This window comes from Anser brachyrhynchus (genome assembly GCF_964034855.1).
Source record: "Anser brachyrhynchus genome assembly, chromosome: W".
Lineage (NCBI taxonomy): Eukaryota > Metazoa > Chordata > Aves > Anseriformes > Anatidae > Anser > Anser brachyrhynchus.
Genome location: NC_137704.1, coordinates 19,165,949 through 19,181,793, shown reverse-complemented (window position 1 = coordinate 19,181,793; position 15,845 = coordinate 19,165,949). Strand labels below are relative to the sequence as shown.

Below are 15,845 nucleotides of genomic sequence, written 5' to 3'. Positions count from 1 at the left end.
CTTCGAGGGCAGGCTCACAGATGGGGTCACCCTGATGGCCCCAGCTGCCTGGGGAACTGTGTTCCTTGGGGGGGAAGATGACGACACATTTAAAAGCCCCCAGCCCTTTCCTGGCTCCTCACATCGTGCACATCACCAGCTTTGCCCCGAGCTGAAGCATCTCCTCAAAAGCCATCCATCCTCATCTGGGAACAACGGGAGATGGATCCTCCCCCCTCCCCAGCAGCGGCATGCTGGGGGTTCCTGGCTCTCCTTCTCCAAATATGTGCCTAATTCATCAGCATTAATACCACTTGCCAGTGTCCAGCAGCAGCTCTGCTGTTTTGCATGGCTCCTGCAGCCCCTTGGTCCTTGGAGGATGCCTCTCATGTCCTCCTTATGTCCCCCAAAATCCAGGCTGTGCTCTCAGCATTGCCCCCAGAAAGCTGTTTCCTGCACCCCATTTTGGGGAGCCCTGTGCTGGGCTGGATGCAGCCCCAGGGTGATGGGCTGGGGAGCTCACATGCCCCCTCGCCCTGCTCCAGCCCAGCCCCTCATCTCCTGTGGCCTCCCAGGCCCAGAGCCCACCCTGCAGCTGGGAATGCGCCAGAAGCATTTACAAGTGGCATTAAACCACGGGGTATTTTTGGAGGAGCCAGGATCTGAAGGGTTTGCATTTTTTTTGCCTGTGGAATGTAGTTTATTTAGAGCAGAAGGAGTGGGGCAGCCCGCATGCCCCGTGTCCTCCCAAAACACCAGCCTATGGGACGCATAGGTGCTGGCTGTCCCTGCATGCTGAGGACGATGGCACCTGGGCACGAGGTGGCAGTGATGTCAGGGCAACACTGGGGCACCCGCGTGGAACCAGGGCCCCTGCCTTGTGATGCAGGAATGGGATGGGGAGGTTGTTGCTCAGCTCCCTTCTCTCCCAAAGGATTTTCCCTGTGTTTTACTGCCAGGTCTCATGTGGATGCCAGGGCAGTGTGGGGGAGTGTCCTGGGATAGCTGTGCTGGGAAAAGCCTGCCTGGTGCCGGGGCGACGCTGGGGTTCCCACTGTGGGCACCTTCACAGAGCATCCCTGTGCCCGTCGCTGGCCCTGGGGGGTGGCAGGGGGATGGGGACAGGCCTGGGCAAGCAATGGGACTGGTCCTGGGAAACAGTACCGTTATTGGAGCAGGGATCTCCTTAGGATAGAGCAAACCCCTGTGAGTTTAGGGGGTGGGATGTCTGGGAGGGGAAGCTTTGGGTGATCCCCAGGGCATGGAACTGCAGCAAAGGGGCTGCGGTGCTGGTAGCATAGTGCCCTGCAGGGGAGATGGGGGGCCACAGACAACCCAGGGGACCCTGGGGCACAGCAGCATCACGACAGTCCTTGGGTGTTCCCCACTGCGTTCACAGCCCAAGGAGTGTCCCTGCGGCCCCAGGAAGCAGTGCCTGTGGGGTGTCACAGCCCGTGTGTGTCCCCAGAGCACAGAGCCCCCGGGCTGTCCCCAGCGCTGTCCCCCGGGTGTGTCCTCAGCCCATCGCCACCAGGGCATCCCTCTCCCGGTTCCCCCGCGGGTGCCGGGGGCCGTGGCGGTGCCTACCGGGTGCCTCCCCCCCATACCCCCCCTTCTCCCGTCCCGCTCGGTGCCGCGGCCGGCGGCGAGGCCTGTCCCTAAAAGGTGCTGGCGGGCGGTGGGGGAGGTACCGGGGAGGCCCCCACCCGCCGCGGCCCCTCCCCGGCTCTTAGGCGGCGCGGCGGGGCGCGGGGCTCAGTGCCGGTGCTGCCGCCGCCCCCGGTGCTCCGTGCCCCGCCGCCACCCCAAGCCCTGCCACTGCCACCGCCACCACCACCATGGAGGCCATCAAGAAGAAGATGCAGATGCTCAAACTGGACAAGGAGAACGCCATCGACCGAGCTGAGCAGGCGGAGGCTGACAAGAAGCAGGCGGAGGACCGCTGCAAGCAGGTAGGTGGGTGTCCCACAGACCCCCCCCCACCCAAAAAAAAAAGGTTGTTGGGGACCCCTGCCCTAAAGGGGTTTGGCCCCAGGGACCTTGCCCTGCTGTGTGTCTGACCTTGGGTCAGACCAGGTCTGTTGTACCTGGCCTCAGCACCTCCAAAACACACTAGGTCTTGGTGGGACACCCCAGTGCCAACTCCCTGTCCCTCTGCCAGGGAGACCCCTGGGGACAGCGTGCTCCCACCTCAACCACACAGAGATGGGGACCTTCCTGGTGCCCCTGCAGCTGTGTCCTCAAATCAGGACCCCATTGCCCCCTCCAGGCTCAGGGGTGCTCCAGCCCCAAGGGACCTGGGGCTTCCCGAGGATGTGTGGCCCCTAAATTGACAGAGCGATTGTGTCCACTTGCTCCTGCTGTGCCCCCAGCCTGGGCCACCCTGGGATGAGGGTGACTGTTCCCTGCCAGGTGGGTGCCCCAGGGTGACCAACTGTGCGTCAGGGGTGCCCCCATAATCCATCTGTGAGTGCCCCCATAATCCATCCCTTCCGCAGCTGGAGGAGGAACAGCAGGGCCTGCAGAAGAAGCTGAAGGGCACGGAGGATGAGGTGGAGAAGTACTCTGAGTCCGTCAAGGAGGCCCAGGAGAAGCTGGAGCAGGCGGAGAAGAAAGCCACAGATGTATGTAGGCAACCCCTCCTCTGTGTGGGCGCTGGACCCTGGGGGGGGGGGGAGCGAAGGAAGGGGGAGCCTTATATGGCAAGCATTGGTGGGGAAGGGTGGCAGGATCCATCCCTGCCACGCTGACACCGAGCCGGGCAGTGGGTGCCGGGCAGGTCCCACGCAGGTGCCTCCGGTACGGGGGCACTGCTCAGTCCCAGCACCCCAAAACTCACGGGGACAAGCATCCTCGCCATGCATTGCCAATACATGTGTAGGGAAAACTCCACAGCGGTCGCTCAAATGTGTTAGAAAAGTGAAAAAGAGCAGAGAAACGGGACAAGCTCTCGCCTGTGGCCAGCTGCTGAGCACTGGTTGCATAGGATGCTTGGAGTTTGTGGGAGGACAGTCCTTTTGGGCTCCAACGTGCTGCCCTGTACCCTGGGAAGGGAAAGGCCAGGAAGAGTTTTATTTAGGGCCATGACTGATGTTTCTCCTGGGAAATGGATCCCGGCAGGGAGATATTAGGAAGGTGTTGAAATTGACTTGTGCCTGACCGGGATGAAGGGTGGAACAGCTGTGCGTGGCCTCATGGCCACTCAGAAATGGGGTATAACAACCCGCGGTGCCACACAGGGTATTTGACACCCTATAAATAAATCCTCCTTTTGATAGCCAGTCCTTCTCTGATGAAAACCAACCCTGGAAACTGGAGTAGAAACTAAAGGGGAGCCATCGGGAGTGCAGCCAGCAGGGGCACGGCCAGGCTTTTCAGGACTGAGAACCAAAAATTAAATCCCAGCTGTTTTATGGAGCCAAGTGGGGGAGATGCATCAAATCTCCAAGGTGGCTGCCAAGGACAGGGGAGAGTAGGCAGGGACAAGCAGTGGCAGTAAAGTCCCCGGGGTAGCCTAGAGTCCCTGGGGAGTGACCAGGACCCACCCCCCATGCCACCCCACAGGGACCCTCAGCCTCCATGGGCACAGGAGGTACCGGCAGCAGAGAAGCAGGCGCAGGGGGAAAGAGGAGACAGCCTGAGAGCCCACCCTAGTCCCACCAGTGCCTGCCTCGCATCATTTCTGGTGTTTCCAAAAGGGACAGACGGGGTGGCTGTCCCCAGAGCAGCTCCTGGGGTGAGGAGGGGGTGTCCCCAGCCTGTGTGCCCCCCCGAGCTCTGGGCAGCGAGGTGCCAGAGTCCTGCCAGCGCCAGGCTGCATCTTGCAGGAGTTTTGAGAAGTTTGTCCTGAGAAATACTCTGGCACTGTTTGCTGACCCTTCGGGCCTGCCCAAAGTTAGAAACAAACCCAAGTTGTTAAAACATTGGAAATACTCCGGAAGGGCTCATTTGTCTTGGCAAGAGGCAGGCACGCTGGACTGGCCAGGGAGGGCTGCGCCGCATTCCAGGGTCCGTGCCGGGGTCTGTACCCATCTGATGGGATCCATATGGGATGGGGCAAGCTCGGTGTGGGGCTTGGCAGGATGTGCGGGGGACACAGGGGTGCTCGGTGGCACCGAGAGAGGTCCACAGCGGCGGGGAAAGGCTGCGGGCTTTGGTGAGGAGAGCAGGTTTCCCCCCGTCCCGGCAGGTATGGGGGCAGGAAGCCTCTGGCCCCTCGAGGGAAGGGTCTGGAGCAGGGTTGCAGCGAAGGAGCCCTGCTGCAGCATCGGGAAAGGCAGGCTGGCTGTGCCATACACGGGGACAGGCTGTGCTGTGCAAGACCTGGAAGTCATCAGGTGTCCGTGGCGGGGACATGAACGTGCTGACAGCGCTAAGTGCTCCCTGCTCCGGCAAGGAGGAACAGGACAGAGCCCCAGGTCGGCAGCTCCATGGAGCTGTGGATCCTTCCCAGCAGCTTTACGAGGCCACCGTGGCCCCATCATCTCCTTGTCCCCCAAGAGGGACAGCCCACAGGGACAACGCACAAGTCCGACGCAGCAGCTGGAGCAGGGTTTATTCCCCGCAGCCCCTCCAGCCCCGCATGTCTCCAATGGCCAGCCTGTCTCCAGCCACCCGCTGAGTGCAGGGAAACGCAGGCTCTGCCATTCCCAGGCCATGATCCTGGAGGCTTCACCAAGTTCCCGCCCCGTTGCTCTCCCAAGATGAGACTTTGCTCTTATTTGGTGATTCCCCGAGCTGGTGGGAGGGAACGGGGCACTGCTGGGAAGTGACTGCATCCCTGGGTGGGGCCAGAGCAGGAGGCACCCAGCCTGGCCGCAGGACCGGGGTGCCTGCCCTCCGCTGCCAGATCCCATTGCCCCTTAGCCAGTGGGACGCCTGTGTCCCATGTGCCGCTCTGTGCCCAAGTGTCAGGCTGGAAGCGGGAAAGGACCAGGGCCAAGCACGAGGTCATGTGCTCCCATGCTGCTGCCACCTGGCCAGGGGCATGGGGCTACAGCCCCCCCCCCCCCAACTGGCATGTCTGGGTGCTGCTCTCCCCACGGTGGCCCCAGACCCCATGGCAGCCAGCGGGAACAGCCCAGGAATCGGCGTCCCTGGAGGCAAGTGTGAAGTGAGGTCAGGGCTGCCTGGGAGCTGTCAGAGCTCCTTAAGGCAGGATTGAGTGCCACTGTGCTATGCCTTCCTAACGCATTGGGGCATCTGCTGTGGCCGAGATGCAGAGCTGGGGGACTGGCCTCTTCCATGGGGCACTGGCCCCAGGGGTCTCTGTGGGGCTGCTGGCCAGGTCCCAGCTTAGATGAGCACATGCCAAGGGGTTGAGACACTGGGGGGCACACTGTGCCCAGGTACCCAGGGGGATGCCTGCCCCATCCCTCTCATTGACTCACCTGTGGGGCAGAAATTCTTCCTCCCCTGGCTTTGCAGCAGGTGTGTGAGGAGGCTGGGGAGCTCCCATGAGTATGCCGCTCCCCTGTCTGTGAGGGCACCCCCCCCAGACTCCCCGGACCCTTGTCCCCCCAGCAAAATCGACTCGCTAAGCTCCTTTCTGTCTGTCTGCTGGAGCTTGGTGGGGACATGCATTCCTGCCTGGGGGGCACTGTGTGCCCTGTTTCAGAAGGGGGCTATGTCCCCTATGCTGGGGGGCACCCTGTACCCTAGCTGGGGTGGGGAGCCATGCACCCTGCCCAGGGGGGCAGTGTGCCATGCCCAGAAGGCACCGTCCATCTTTCCTCGGGAGGAGGGCCTTGTCACCTCAGCCTGGGGCAGATGCATGCCCTGCCGGGGGGGGGGGGGGGGGGGCACATACGTCCTCTTCGGGATGGGGGCTGCAGACCAAGCCTGAGGGGGGCCCATGTGCCCCAACTGGAGGCACCACATGCTCTGGCTGGGGAGCGTGGCGGGCCTGGGTCCTGGCAGGCCATGGCAGCAGCAGCAGCAGCAGGAGGAGGAGCAGGAAGGGATGGAGGCAGGGCGGGCGGCAGAAGCGACTGCCGCCTTAGCGCTTCCTGCCCAAGCCAGGCGGATCCCACAAAGGGCTCGGCAGCACAGACTCTTCGTGCTCCCCGCTGGCCGCACGGCCATGGCTGGCATCAGCTCCATCAGTGCCGTCAAGAAGAAGATCCAGAGCCTACAGCAGGTGGCTGATGAGGCGCAGGAGCGCGCCGAGCACCTGCAGCGGGAGGCTGATGCCGAGCGGCAGGCCCGGGAGCAGGTAAGGCTCCTGGGGCTGGGGACCCCTGGGACCCCCCCGCTGCAAGGGGGGCTGGATGGCTGCCAGCCCCTCAGGGCCAGACACCAGGGAGCGGAGCGCTGTATGGCCCCCTGGGTGTTGGCTGCCCTGGTACGAGCATGGGCAGCCAATCCCCAGCTGCTCCATGGCATGCCTGGGTGGGATCTGACACCGGCATCCTCGCTGCCTCTGGGACAGAGAGCTGGGGGGGGCATGCGCAGCCGAGCTGCGCATCCCGGTGCATGAGAGCCCCCTGGGTGCAGGTATGGGGTGGGGGGCTCTGGGCAGGGTCCCCGCTGCCAGCGGGCTGCCCAGCGCCATGGGAGGTACCCATGGGCCTTGCTAGGGATGCTCCTGTGACAGGGCTCGCTGCGGCTTCCCCAGCTGGCAGGGCACAGGGCAGTGGCCAGCTCACTGCCTTGGCTTGGCTGGGGCCAGTAAACCCTGGGAAAGGGTTCCTCCCCCCCACCCCGAGGCTGAGAATCCCATGCCCAAGCTCTGGGTCTGGCTTCCCAGCAGAGCCCCCTGCTCTCCAGCATGTCCCTTGGCAGGGAGAAGCCACCCCATCACACTGCTGTCGGCCAACATTTCCACTCTATGTTGGTAGCATGGCATTTCCAGGTTGCATCTTGTTCCTGGTGTGTTTTTTTTTTGTTGTTGTTGTGCATTTTTGTGTGTGTTTTTGTTTTGTTTCTTTTTCCTATGCTTTCCCCACTCATTTAACATCCTTGCGCTATCAGGGGCAGCAGAGCTGGGTGTGGTACCCGGGCTGTTGTCACTGGGACTGTGTGGGGAGGAAACAGCCCCTTCCTGCAGCCGCAAATCGGGTTCCAGGTCACCAGGAGCTGCTGGTGAGCACGTTTCCAAGTGCCCATTCGGGCAGCTCTGACCCACTTTGGGGGGGGGGTCAATCCCGGGGAGAAAAGTCCCCGCTGGGGTGAGGCAGAGCATCTGTAGAGGTGCTGTCTGTGCCCACCAACACCCTATGGGGGACTGTGGTGGTGGGCATGGGGACGTCCCCGCCTGGCTCCCCACTCCCTCCGCTTCGTGTCCCAGGGGTGCTTCCGCTGCTGGAGCACAGGGCCAGGCCAGGCCTGCTCCAGCCCATGAATAAGCAGGAGACATGATCCCCTGGGCTGCTGCCTGTCCCTTGGTGCTCTCACTGCTGCTCATCCCTTTGCACCCCAGGGTTTTTTTCTTCCCACCCCCCCCCCTCCTTCCAGCAGCCCCCCCCCGTGGGGAGTGGGACCAGGAGCTGCTGAGGCAGCGTTTCCCAGTGGTGATGGAGCAGGAGGCCTTAGCAAATGGAAAGAGTGCAGGGTCAGGCATCGAGGGGCTCGCAGGGGGCCAGGGCCACTGCTCCCGGCCTGCCCGGCTCCCGGCCTCGTGCACGGGGAACCTGGGAACAGGGAGGAGGGTACTGGAGGGGGCGGGGGGGGCAGATGGGACCCTGTCCTGCCAGCCGGAGGCTTTGGCTTGGCCAGGATCCAGCCCACCGAGGGCAACTCGCTCCATTGCCCCTGGTGCCAGGCTGTAAATCAGCGGGGGGGGGGGGGGGGGGGGGGGGGGGGTGGGCACAGGGGCTCCAGGCAGCCCCATGGCGCAGTGGGGCTCAGCGGTGTGGGGCCGGGGAGGGAGTCCTAGCCATTTGGCTCTGCTGCCACCTCTGTAAACAGGAAATCCACAAGTGGCTCCCATCTCCTTTTCAGGAGCGAATCTGCACAGGGCATTCCTCCTCCTTTACTCACTGCTCTGCAAACCCCAAACACCATCCCTGTGATGGCACAGCCACCCTGGCCATCCAACCCATTCAGCATGTCTCTTCCATCTCCAGGGCTGGGGCGGGGGCACGAGGATGTGGTGCAGGGGCTGCACATGCCAAACTCAGGACAGAGTTTTGTGGCATCAAATGAGGCGCTAGGGATGGGGAAAGCCCCATTGTCCTCATGGAAGGGTGATGGGGTGTGTGCCCCAGCCGGGCGAGCGCTGGTGGGAGCGCAACATGGTACAAAGGGGTGCTCTAGCTAGCAAATGCAAAAGCAACTGCTGAAAATGAGTGGGGATGGGCGGTGACAGAGGGGTTTCTGCTCCACAGGCTGAAGCTGAGGTGGCTTCTCTGAACCGCCGCATCCAGCTGGTGGAGGAGGAGCTGGACCGGGCCCAGGAGCGCCTGGCCACCGCCCTGCAGAAGCTGGAGGAGGCTGAGAAGGCGGCGGATGAGAGTGAGAGGTGTGATGGGGGGGGGGGGGGGGGAATGACGACAGCCAGGGTTGCCTCAGGTCACCCTTGATTGCAGGCAGGACCCCTTGTCTTTGCTGAAGGGCTTGGGGAGCCTTAAAATTGAACTGACCTCATGGGGTTTGTGTTAGTTTCCTGCAGACTGCAAAGGACGAGAGGACAACACAGAGTCCAACCCCCCACCCCATGCTATGGGTGATCTTTGCATACTTTGAAATTTCCAGGCCACCCATAAAATCCTTAAAAATGTGATTGGATGCCTATTCAAATATCAGGCTAAAGCCAGAGAGTGCTTGGAGCTGGTCTCCTGCCCCAGAGCTGACTCCTTTGCTCAAGGGCTGAGCAAAGCCCAGGAAGGGACTCCTGTGCCCAGGAACTGAGGTTGGCCCTGGGGAATGAAACGGCCTAATTCAGGAAAGCACTGCGGAGCACATATGGTGCATTGGCCCATCCTCTGATGAAGTGCCTGCTTGTGGCACACACATTTCCTGGGCAGGAGCCATGCAGGTGGGGGTGCAAGGGTATCATGGTAAGCACCCAGATGCATCACCACCTTCCTGACAGTTGTGTGAGCAATTGGCAATTTGCAGCTGGCCTCGATTGGCAAAGAGCAGTTTGAGCAGCAGCACCTGAGCAAGAGGAGAAAGGCCAAGTGGGATGTGATTGCTGCGTGTCCCACCTCAGGTGTCCCTGTCTGTGGGCATCATCCCTGAGTGAGGAAAGGCTTTGCCACTGGATTTTTCCTAACATTTCCTAAAGGTTGCTGGCCTGCAGGCTGCTTTTGCAGAGGTTGTGGCCAGCTCTTCCTGGACTGCACACATCTTCCCCCCCCGCCCCAGGTGATGAGTTGGGGACCTGCCTGGTTGAGAGGCACCATGGCCACATCTCATTGCTCTGGGACATGGCCCCAGGGTGGCCTTGGGGCATCTCTGCTACTTTGTGCACAGCAGCATCCCTGGGGTACCACTGGCATGACCCTACTGCACGGGGTGGCCAAGTGGGTGCCAGTATCCCCAGGCAATGTCCCATGTCGCTGGAGCTGGAGGATGGCAGTGTCAGAGCATAGGGGGCAGGCAGGAGGTGCAGGTGCCACCTCAGCCCACAGCAATAACATCTTAGAATCACGGAGTCATTTAGGTGGAAAAGACCTTCATGATCACCAGTCCAACCACCAACTGACATACCAAGTCCCATCATTAAACTTAGTGCCAGGTCCACACGTCTTTTAAATACCTCCAGAGATGGGACTTCCCTGGGCAGCCCGTTCCACTGCTTGACCCCTCTCTCCCTGAAGAAATTCTTCCTAATCTTCTTGCTTTGGCTTTCCTCAGAGGCATGAAGGTCATCGAAAACAGGGCCATGAAGGATGAGGAGAAGATGGAGCTCCAGGAAATGCAGCTGAAGGAGGCCAAGCACATAGCGGAAGAGGCTGACCGCAAATACGAGGAGGTGTATGCCAGCACCCATGTGCCCCCTTCCCCAGCCCTGACCCCCAGTGTCACCTGGGGCCACCCCCCTGCAGCCCTGCACCCCGAGCTGGGTCTCATGCCTGCCTTTTGATGCCACCAACAGGTCGCCCGCAAGCTGGTTGTCCTTGAGGGAGAGCTAGAGCGCTCGGAGGAGAGGGCAGAGGTTGCGGAGAGGTGAGCAGGGCACCTGGTGGGCAACACATGAGGGTCCCACGCCAGCCCTGCCCCATGTCCATGGAAGCCAGGGGCAGCTGCGTGTTCATGTGGGGACAGGGATGGCCCTTCCCATCTGTCAGGGTGCTCCCTGGCTGGTGAGCTGGGGGTGGGGGGAGGCAGAGGGATGCTGGCCCCCGGTACGTCCATGACCTGTTCTCTGCTGGCCCCCCCGGGGCACCCCTTTTCCACCCCAGCCGAGTGAGACAGCTGGAGGAGGAGCTGCGGACCATGGACCAGACCCTCAAATCCCTCATTGCCTCAGAGGAAGAGGTACTGGGGCAGGGGCATGGGGCTATGTGCGGCAGCCCCCTCTCTCTCTGTCGCTGTCTCTCGAGCCACGCAAGTCACCTCTCTCCTCTCTGCACCACTGCCTCAGCCGCAGCCCTCACCTTGCCTTTCCTTCTATCGCTGTGGGCAGGCGTGGAGCCAGCGTGGGCTGGGCACACTCCTCCGTGCCTGCTCTCCTCCTCAGAGGGATGCAGGAGCGCGGTGGCAGCAGTGGCAGCAGCGACGCACGGTGACACACAGAGGCACAAGGAGGGGACTCACACCTGGTGGCTCTGCTCCTCCTCCACCTGCGCTACCTGAGTTTTCTCCTCTCAACTTGTTCTCTCTCTTTCTTTCCTCCTTCCGTGCGCCCGCTCTTTCTGCTCCCCCTTCTCTCCTCCATCACCCCCTCCCCGGCCCCGCTCCCCTGCCTGGTGGCCTCTGCTTGGGATATAGTAAATGTGGTGACCTAGAGGAGGAGCTGAAAATTGTCACCAACAACTTGAAGTCCCTGGAGGCCCAGGCTGACAAGGTAGGGGCTGCTGGGGCTGGGCACAGTGCTTGGGGCTAGGGGGGATGGGGCTCCCTCGCTGGGGCGAAGGATGACCAGTGGTGTCCCACGGGGCTCATGGGCGCACCTCTCTGTCCCTGCAGTATTCCACCAAGGAGGACAAGTACGAGGAGGAAATCAAGCTCCTAGGGGAAAAACTGAAGGAGGTAAGGCTCTTGGTTTGGGTCTCTGTGGGTACAGGACACACTCTGGCAGCAGCAAAATAATCTCTCACCTCCCAAGCTTGGAGGCTAATTCAGGTGTTCGCCACCTTCAAGGAGCCCAGGTGCAGGAGATGCAGATGGGGCAGTTCTGGGGTGTGGGGCAGGCTTGGGATGTGGGTTTAGGGACGTCCCCATCACACTCAGCCTCTTCCTGCTGTGCTCCCACAGGCGGAGACCCGGGCAGAGTTTGCTGAGCGGTCTGTGGCAAAGCTGGAGAAAACCATTGACGACTTAGAAGGTAAAATGGCCCTGCCACCCTGCGCCCCTCTTTCTCAGGGAGAACGGGACAGGACGTATCCCCGGGGGGGGCTTGGCTGGGTTGAGGCTGAAGCACCCCATGGGCAAGCTGAGGCAGGGGTCCCTGTGCAGGGGGTGGGCAGGGACCCCAGGAGGGACGCTGGGATGCTGTGGGGGTGGAGTGCTGGGGTCCCTGGGTGGGGAATAGAGTTGCATCCATGCTGCCTGTGCCCGGTGCCGTACCTGCATGTTCCTGCCGCCCTCGTCCCCTGCTCACCACCATTCTCTCTCTCTCTGCCACTTGCCCCATCCCCGCTCCACCACCTGCCCCCCCCCCACCTCCCCCCACCTGCAGACGAAGTGTATGCACAGAAGATGAAGTACAAAGCCATCAGCGAGGAGCTGGACAATGCACTTAACGACATCACCTCCCTCTGAGCCCCTCCGCTGGGCACCGGCACTCCTCCCCTGCCTGCCTCCCCCCTCCCCAGCTCAGCTGCTTGCCTACCCACCCCCCCCACCGCTACTCCTGCCTGCCCTGTTCCCTCTCTGTCCTTCCCGGCCCACAGCTGGCGGTCACAGGAGCCGGCCCGGGGTGTCCCCGCAGTGCCCCTCTTTTGGGGGCAAACAAGGCGTAGGCGCTATGGGGTGTTTGGGGGAAAGGGGAGCAGCCCCCATGCACCTCGGGGTTACAGGTGGCTTGTGGGGGGGATGAAGCTGTGCCCAGGAGCCCTTTGCTCCAGCCTACCCCCCCCCCCCCGGCAGCACAAGAACCGGGGATCCCGCATCCCCCCAGCAAAGCCTCGGTGCTTCTCACCGAGCCCAGGGTGGGGGGGGGGACACATCCAGGAGAAGCAGCACCTCTGAGGAGGGGTGGGCTCTGGTCCGGGGGCTGAGGGGGTGTCCGGCCCCAGGCAGGCAGCCCCCAGCCCCACTGCTCCCCTCCCCGCTCCCCTCCTTCCTTTGCACATCGCTCTTCAGTTTGCATTTCATGACTTCTTTTTTCTGTTCTGTCCCTCTGGGTTACTGAGTTGGTCTCAATAAAGTGTTTTCTCTCCTTGGTTTCTCCTTTGTTTTCTTCATGCTGCTCTGGTTCTCCACTGTCATCCTTCATTTCCTGCTGTCTCACATGGGTGCTGGCAGCCGAGGGCGGGAGGTGGCCGAAGGGACCACACAGCCGCAGCTGAACCCCTTTGTGCCTCAGCCCGGGGATGTCCCCCACCACCCCTGGCTCGCTCGAGCACAGCTTTCCTCATCTTGTGCCACCTTCCAAGATGTTCTCCATCACTCTCTTGACCTGATTTAATAGGGTTAGACCCGGTCCTGTCCATTCCCCATCCGCACTCCTGGACATCGCAACAACCTCTCACAGCCCTTACCTCTCTCCTCCATCACCCGCTCTTGCCAATGGGGTTGGCCCTACTGTTTGGCAGCGGTTCCTGGCCCTAAATGGGTCCCCAATCCTCCTCCTCCTCCCTCAGCATCCTACCCTGCCCTACGACCCCATCTCAGAATTGGTGTACCCAGGACTGGCTGCCTCCTCCTGCCGTCCCCACTGGTCCCCAGTGTCCACTAGGTGGCCGTGAGGTGCCCAGCAAAGGCTCTTGTGGGCAGCACTGTCTCTTCACTAACTTGCTTTTCTCTCTCTCTTCCCTTTTGCTGCGCTGACATCTCCGTTTTCTCTAGAGCACTCCCAGCAGGAAGCTGAGAAAAACCACGTTCTCACTAATAAGCTGCGGGTCATCCTTACTGAACTTAACAACTGAGCTGCAACAGCTCCAGCCCCAGCCCAGGCTTCCGCCCCCAGGATGCCCCCAGCCCCGACTGCTCCCTGCCCCGTTTTGGCCAGGCTGGTTTGGGGCTGGGAGACCCTGCCCTCTCCCCCCTGGGGTAATCGCCCTGCTTGGGGGGACAGGGAGCCCCTGCAGAGCTGATGTTTTTTTCTTGAGAGAGGAATGAGGGGTTTTGCCATGTCCCGGGATGCCCACACGATGGTGGCTGTCCCCTGGCATCAACCTGGCCCCGCTGGAGAGGGACGCAGTGGCTTGTGTCACTGCCTTCCTCCTCTTGTCCCAGGTGGCCAGCCACTTCCCCCTCCCTCTGGGCATCCCAAACCATGCAGAGAGGATGCCCTCGCAGTGGGGTCCCTGCAGGGTGCCGGGTGGGCAGAGCCCTCATCCCATCCCCATCTCTAGCGGGAAGGCAGATGCCATCTGGAAGCCAGCACCGGAGGAGCAGTGGGCCACCTGGCGGAGCTCGTCCTTGCAGCCTCATTAGCTCTTCTCCTTCTCTGCTGTCCTCTCTGCCCACCTTCCTGGCCTGCTGTCTCACTCCTCTTCTTCACGGAGCACCTGGCTCGTGCTGCAGGCACTGGCTCTCCTCTTTCGCTGGCTGAGGGTTTGTGCACGTGCCCGTTGCGGCCAGCGGGGACGGCAGGATGGGGAGATGGAGCCACGGTGGCGGCTGGCTGGGGAGCGGTACCCATACCACGGTGGGGCTGGCTAAGAGCAACGGGGTGCAGTGGGAGGATGGAGAAGCTGAACAGCAGGGACTGCCTGACCCCTAGGGGTCGCAGAGGGGCTGGGCTCATCCCTGCTGGTGCTGGGGCTGCTAGACAGGGATGCCCCCCTCGGACTGGTACCGTACTGAGCTGCCCGTCTGTGTGCATGGGTCCGGCTGTGCCTGGGTATGCTTGTGCCATGTCTGTGTTCATGGCTGGCTGGGTGTCCCTTGTGTTCACAGAGAGTCTGGCCAGTGCCAAAGAGGAGAATGTGGGCATCCACCAGGTCCTGGACCAGACCTTGTTGGAGCTGAACAACCTCTGAGCTGCCTGGGGAGCCCCTGCTCCACACGTGCACTCCACTGGCACGCTCAGGATGTCATCAGCTGAACTGCATCTTGGCCAAATCCACACATCCGTTGAGAAGGGAAGCCCTGCAGCCTTACGCTGTGGCTCGAGGGGCGTCTTTGTGCACAGCCCGAACGGCTCTGTCCTGTCTTCATGTCCAAATATTAAAGCAGTTTGACAAGAAGGATGGGTGTGCTTGGTCATTGTGGGTGGGTACAGGCACTGGGAGACACAGGGCCACTCTGCAGGGGCCTTGCTATGAGGCAGGTACAGCAGTCACAAGGATGTCCTCCTTGGCCTTGGGATGTGACTGACAGCAATTCCTTAGGATGCACAGGAAACCTCAAAGTCTCAAGCTCAATCCAAACTGAGCATCCTCCTCAAGTGCACAGCGGCAGAGAGATGTTACTAGCGTGTCCCCTTCCACCACTGTTATGTTATCTGCCGGGCACTTGGGGAAGTTGCATGGTCTTTGACTTCTCCATTGACTCTGCTCCATGGCCTGTGCTAATGATGCCACCTGGGCACGCGTACAAGTGTGTGACCACACACATGCACATGCTGTTACTTACCAGGGTCTTCTCCAGCTCTAGAGCTGCTCACCCTGCATACTAGTTGCGTTTTCTATTACCAGCTGCCTGAGGGACAGCTGTATAAACCAGCAAATACTAATAAGGCAGGCAACCAATTCCCAGAGCGTTCAGGAAGTTTCCTCCTGTTCTGTTGTATTTTCTCCAACACAAAGAGAAGAGTGGCAGGATGTGTCTCATCACTGTCACCAAAAAGGGGTGGACTCCCTGGGGATGCCCAAAGCTGTGATCTAGCCCTGCCCTCTGCTTCGGGCCTCTCTGAAGCTTGCGCAGAGCCCTGCTGTCCCACACCACTCAGCAGATATTGCTCTGGCAGCACAGCCTCATGTGGCCAGGAAACATTAATTCACGCTGACCCCTCGCTGGGCCAGACCATCACCCCAGCAAGTGACGGAGAACTTTCCCTATCTGCTTTCCTTTATTTGCTGCACCCCTCAGCTCAGGAAAGGATGGAGAGAGTGCAGCTCTTTCCTGCCCAGGTGCTTCTGGCCTCCTGCCCTCCCCCTGCCCCCCCAAATCACATTTGGAGCTCTGAAAACCTTTGACTATGCAGCAAAGGGCTCCCCTTGCATGGGCACTCCCTGCTCTGTTCCTCAGTGCTCATTCTCCATTGGGTTGTCACATCCTGGGACGTGCTGGAGGAGAAGGATGGTGCTCTCCTGGCTGGCTGAGCTTGCCCAGTGCAAAGGTTGGGGTTTCTCCTCAGCACGTCACTGTGTTGAGCTGATGTTTGGTGAGCACCTCCCTGAAATGGATTTGTCTGGCTGTAAAAGGAACAAGAGGGCAAAACCACCTCTTGTCTGGAGCCTGTCCCCATGCAAAGCATCCTGCCCTGCAAACAATCCTGCCTGGCCTCCCTATCAGGGTGCGTCCCCAGTGCCCAGCTTCTGGGCATCACTCACCTTCCTGCCAGGACAAAGAGCCCTTTCACACCCAGTACTTTTCCCCATTCCAGCCTCCTGGATAGGATTGGCCTGTTTAACCATTTACATCCC

General features: G+C 61.1%; 2 protein-coding genes across 14 annotated transcripts in view; one reads left to right on the top strand and one right to left on the bottom strand.

Annotated features, from left to right (window-relative positions):
* LOC308184794 (collagen and calcium-binding EGF domain-containing protein 1-like) overlaps nucleotides 1–15,845 on the bottom strand; it is a 198,871-nt gene that overhangs the window by 141,912 nt on the left and 41,114 nt on the right. The gene's annotated exons all lie outside the window — the stretch shown is intronic.
* On the top strand, nucleotides 1,664–14,444 carry LOC308184779 (tropomyosin beta chain). 13 transcript variants are annotated; one of them, XR_013942914.1, is made up of 10 exons: nucleotides 1,674–1,931; nucleotides 2,478–2,603; nucleotides 8,307–8,440; nucleotides 9,781–9,898; nucleotides 10,022–10,092; nucleotides 10,858–10,933; nucleotides 11,056–11,118; nucleotides 11,344–11,413; nucleotides 11,768–12,114; nucleotides 12,239–12,474. XR_013942914.1 is itself a non-coding variant. In XM_080572321.1 (9 exons), exons 1-9 carry the CDS (start codon nucleotides 1,818–1,820, stop codon nucleotides 11,848–11,850), a joined length of 855 nt encoding a protein of 284 aa, XP_080428447.1. In that variant the 5' UTR covers nucleotides 1,664–1,817; the 3' UTR covers nucleotides 11,851–12,474. The 13 variants fall into 13 exon arrangements, 9 of the variants coding, with proteins under 9 accessions (XP_080428447.1, XP_080428449.1, XP_080428454.1 ...); XR_013942915.1 differs by having other exon boundaries at nucleotides 11,056–11,142; nucleotides 11,320–11,413; XR_013942916.1 differs by having other exon boundaries at nucleotides 10,329–10,933.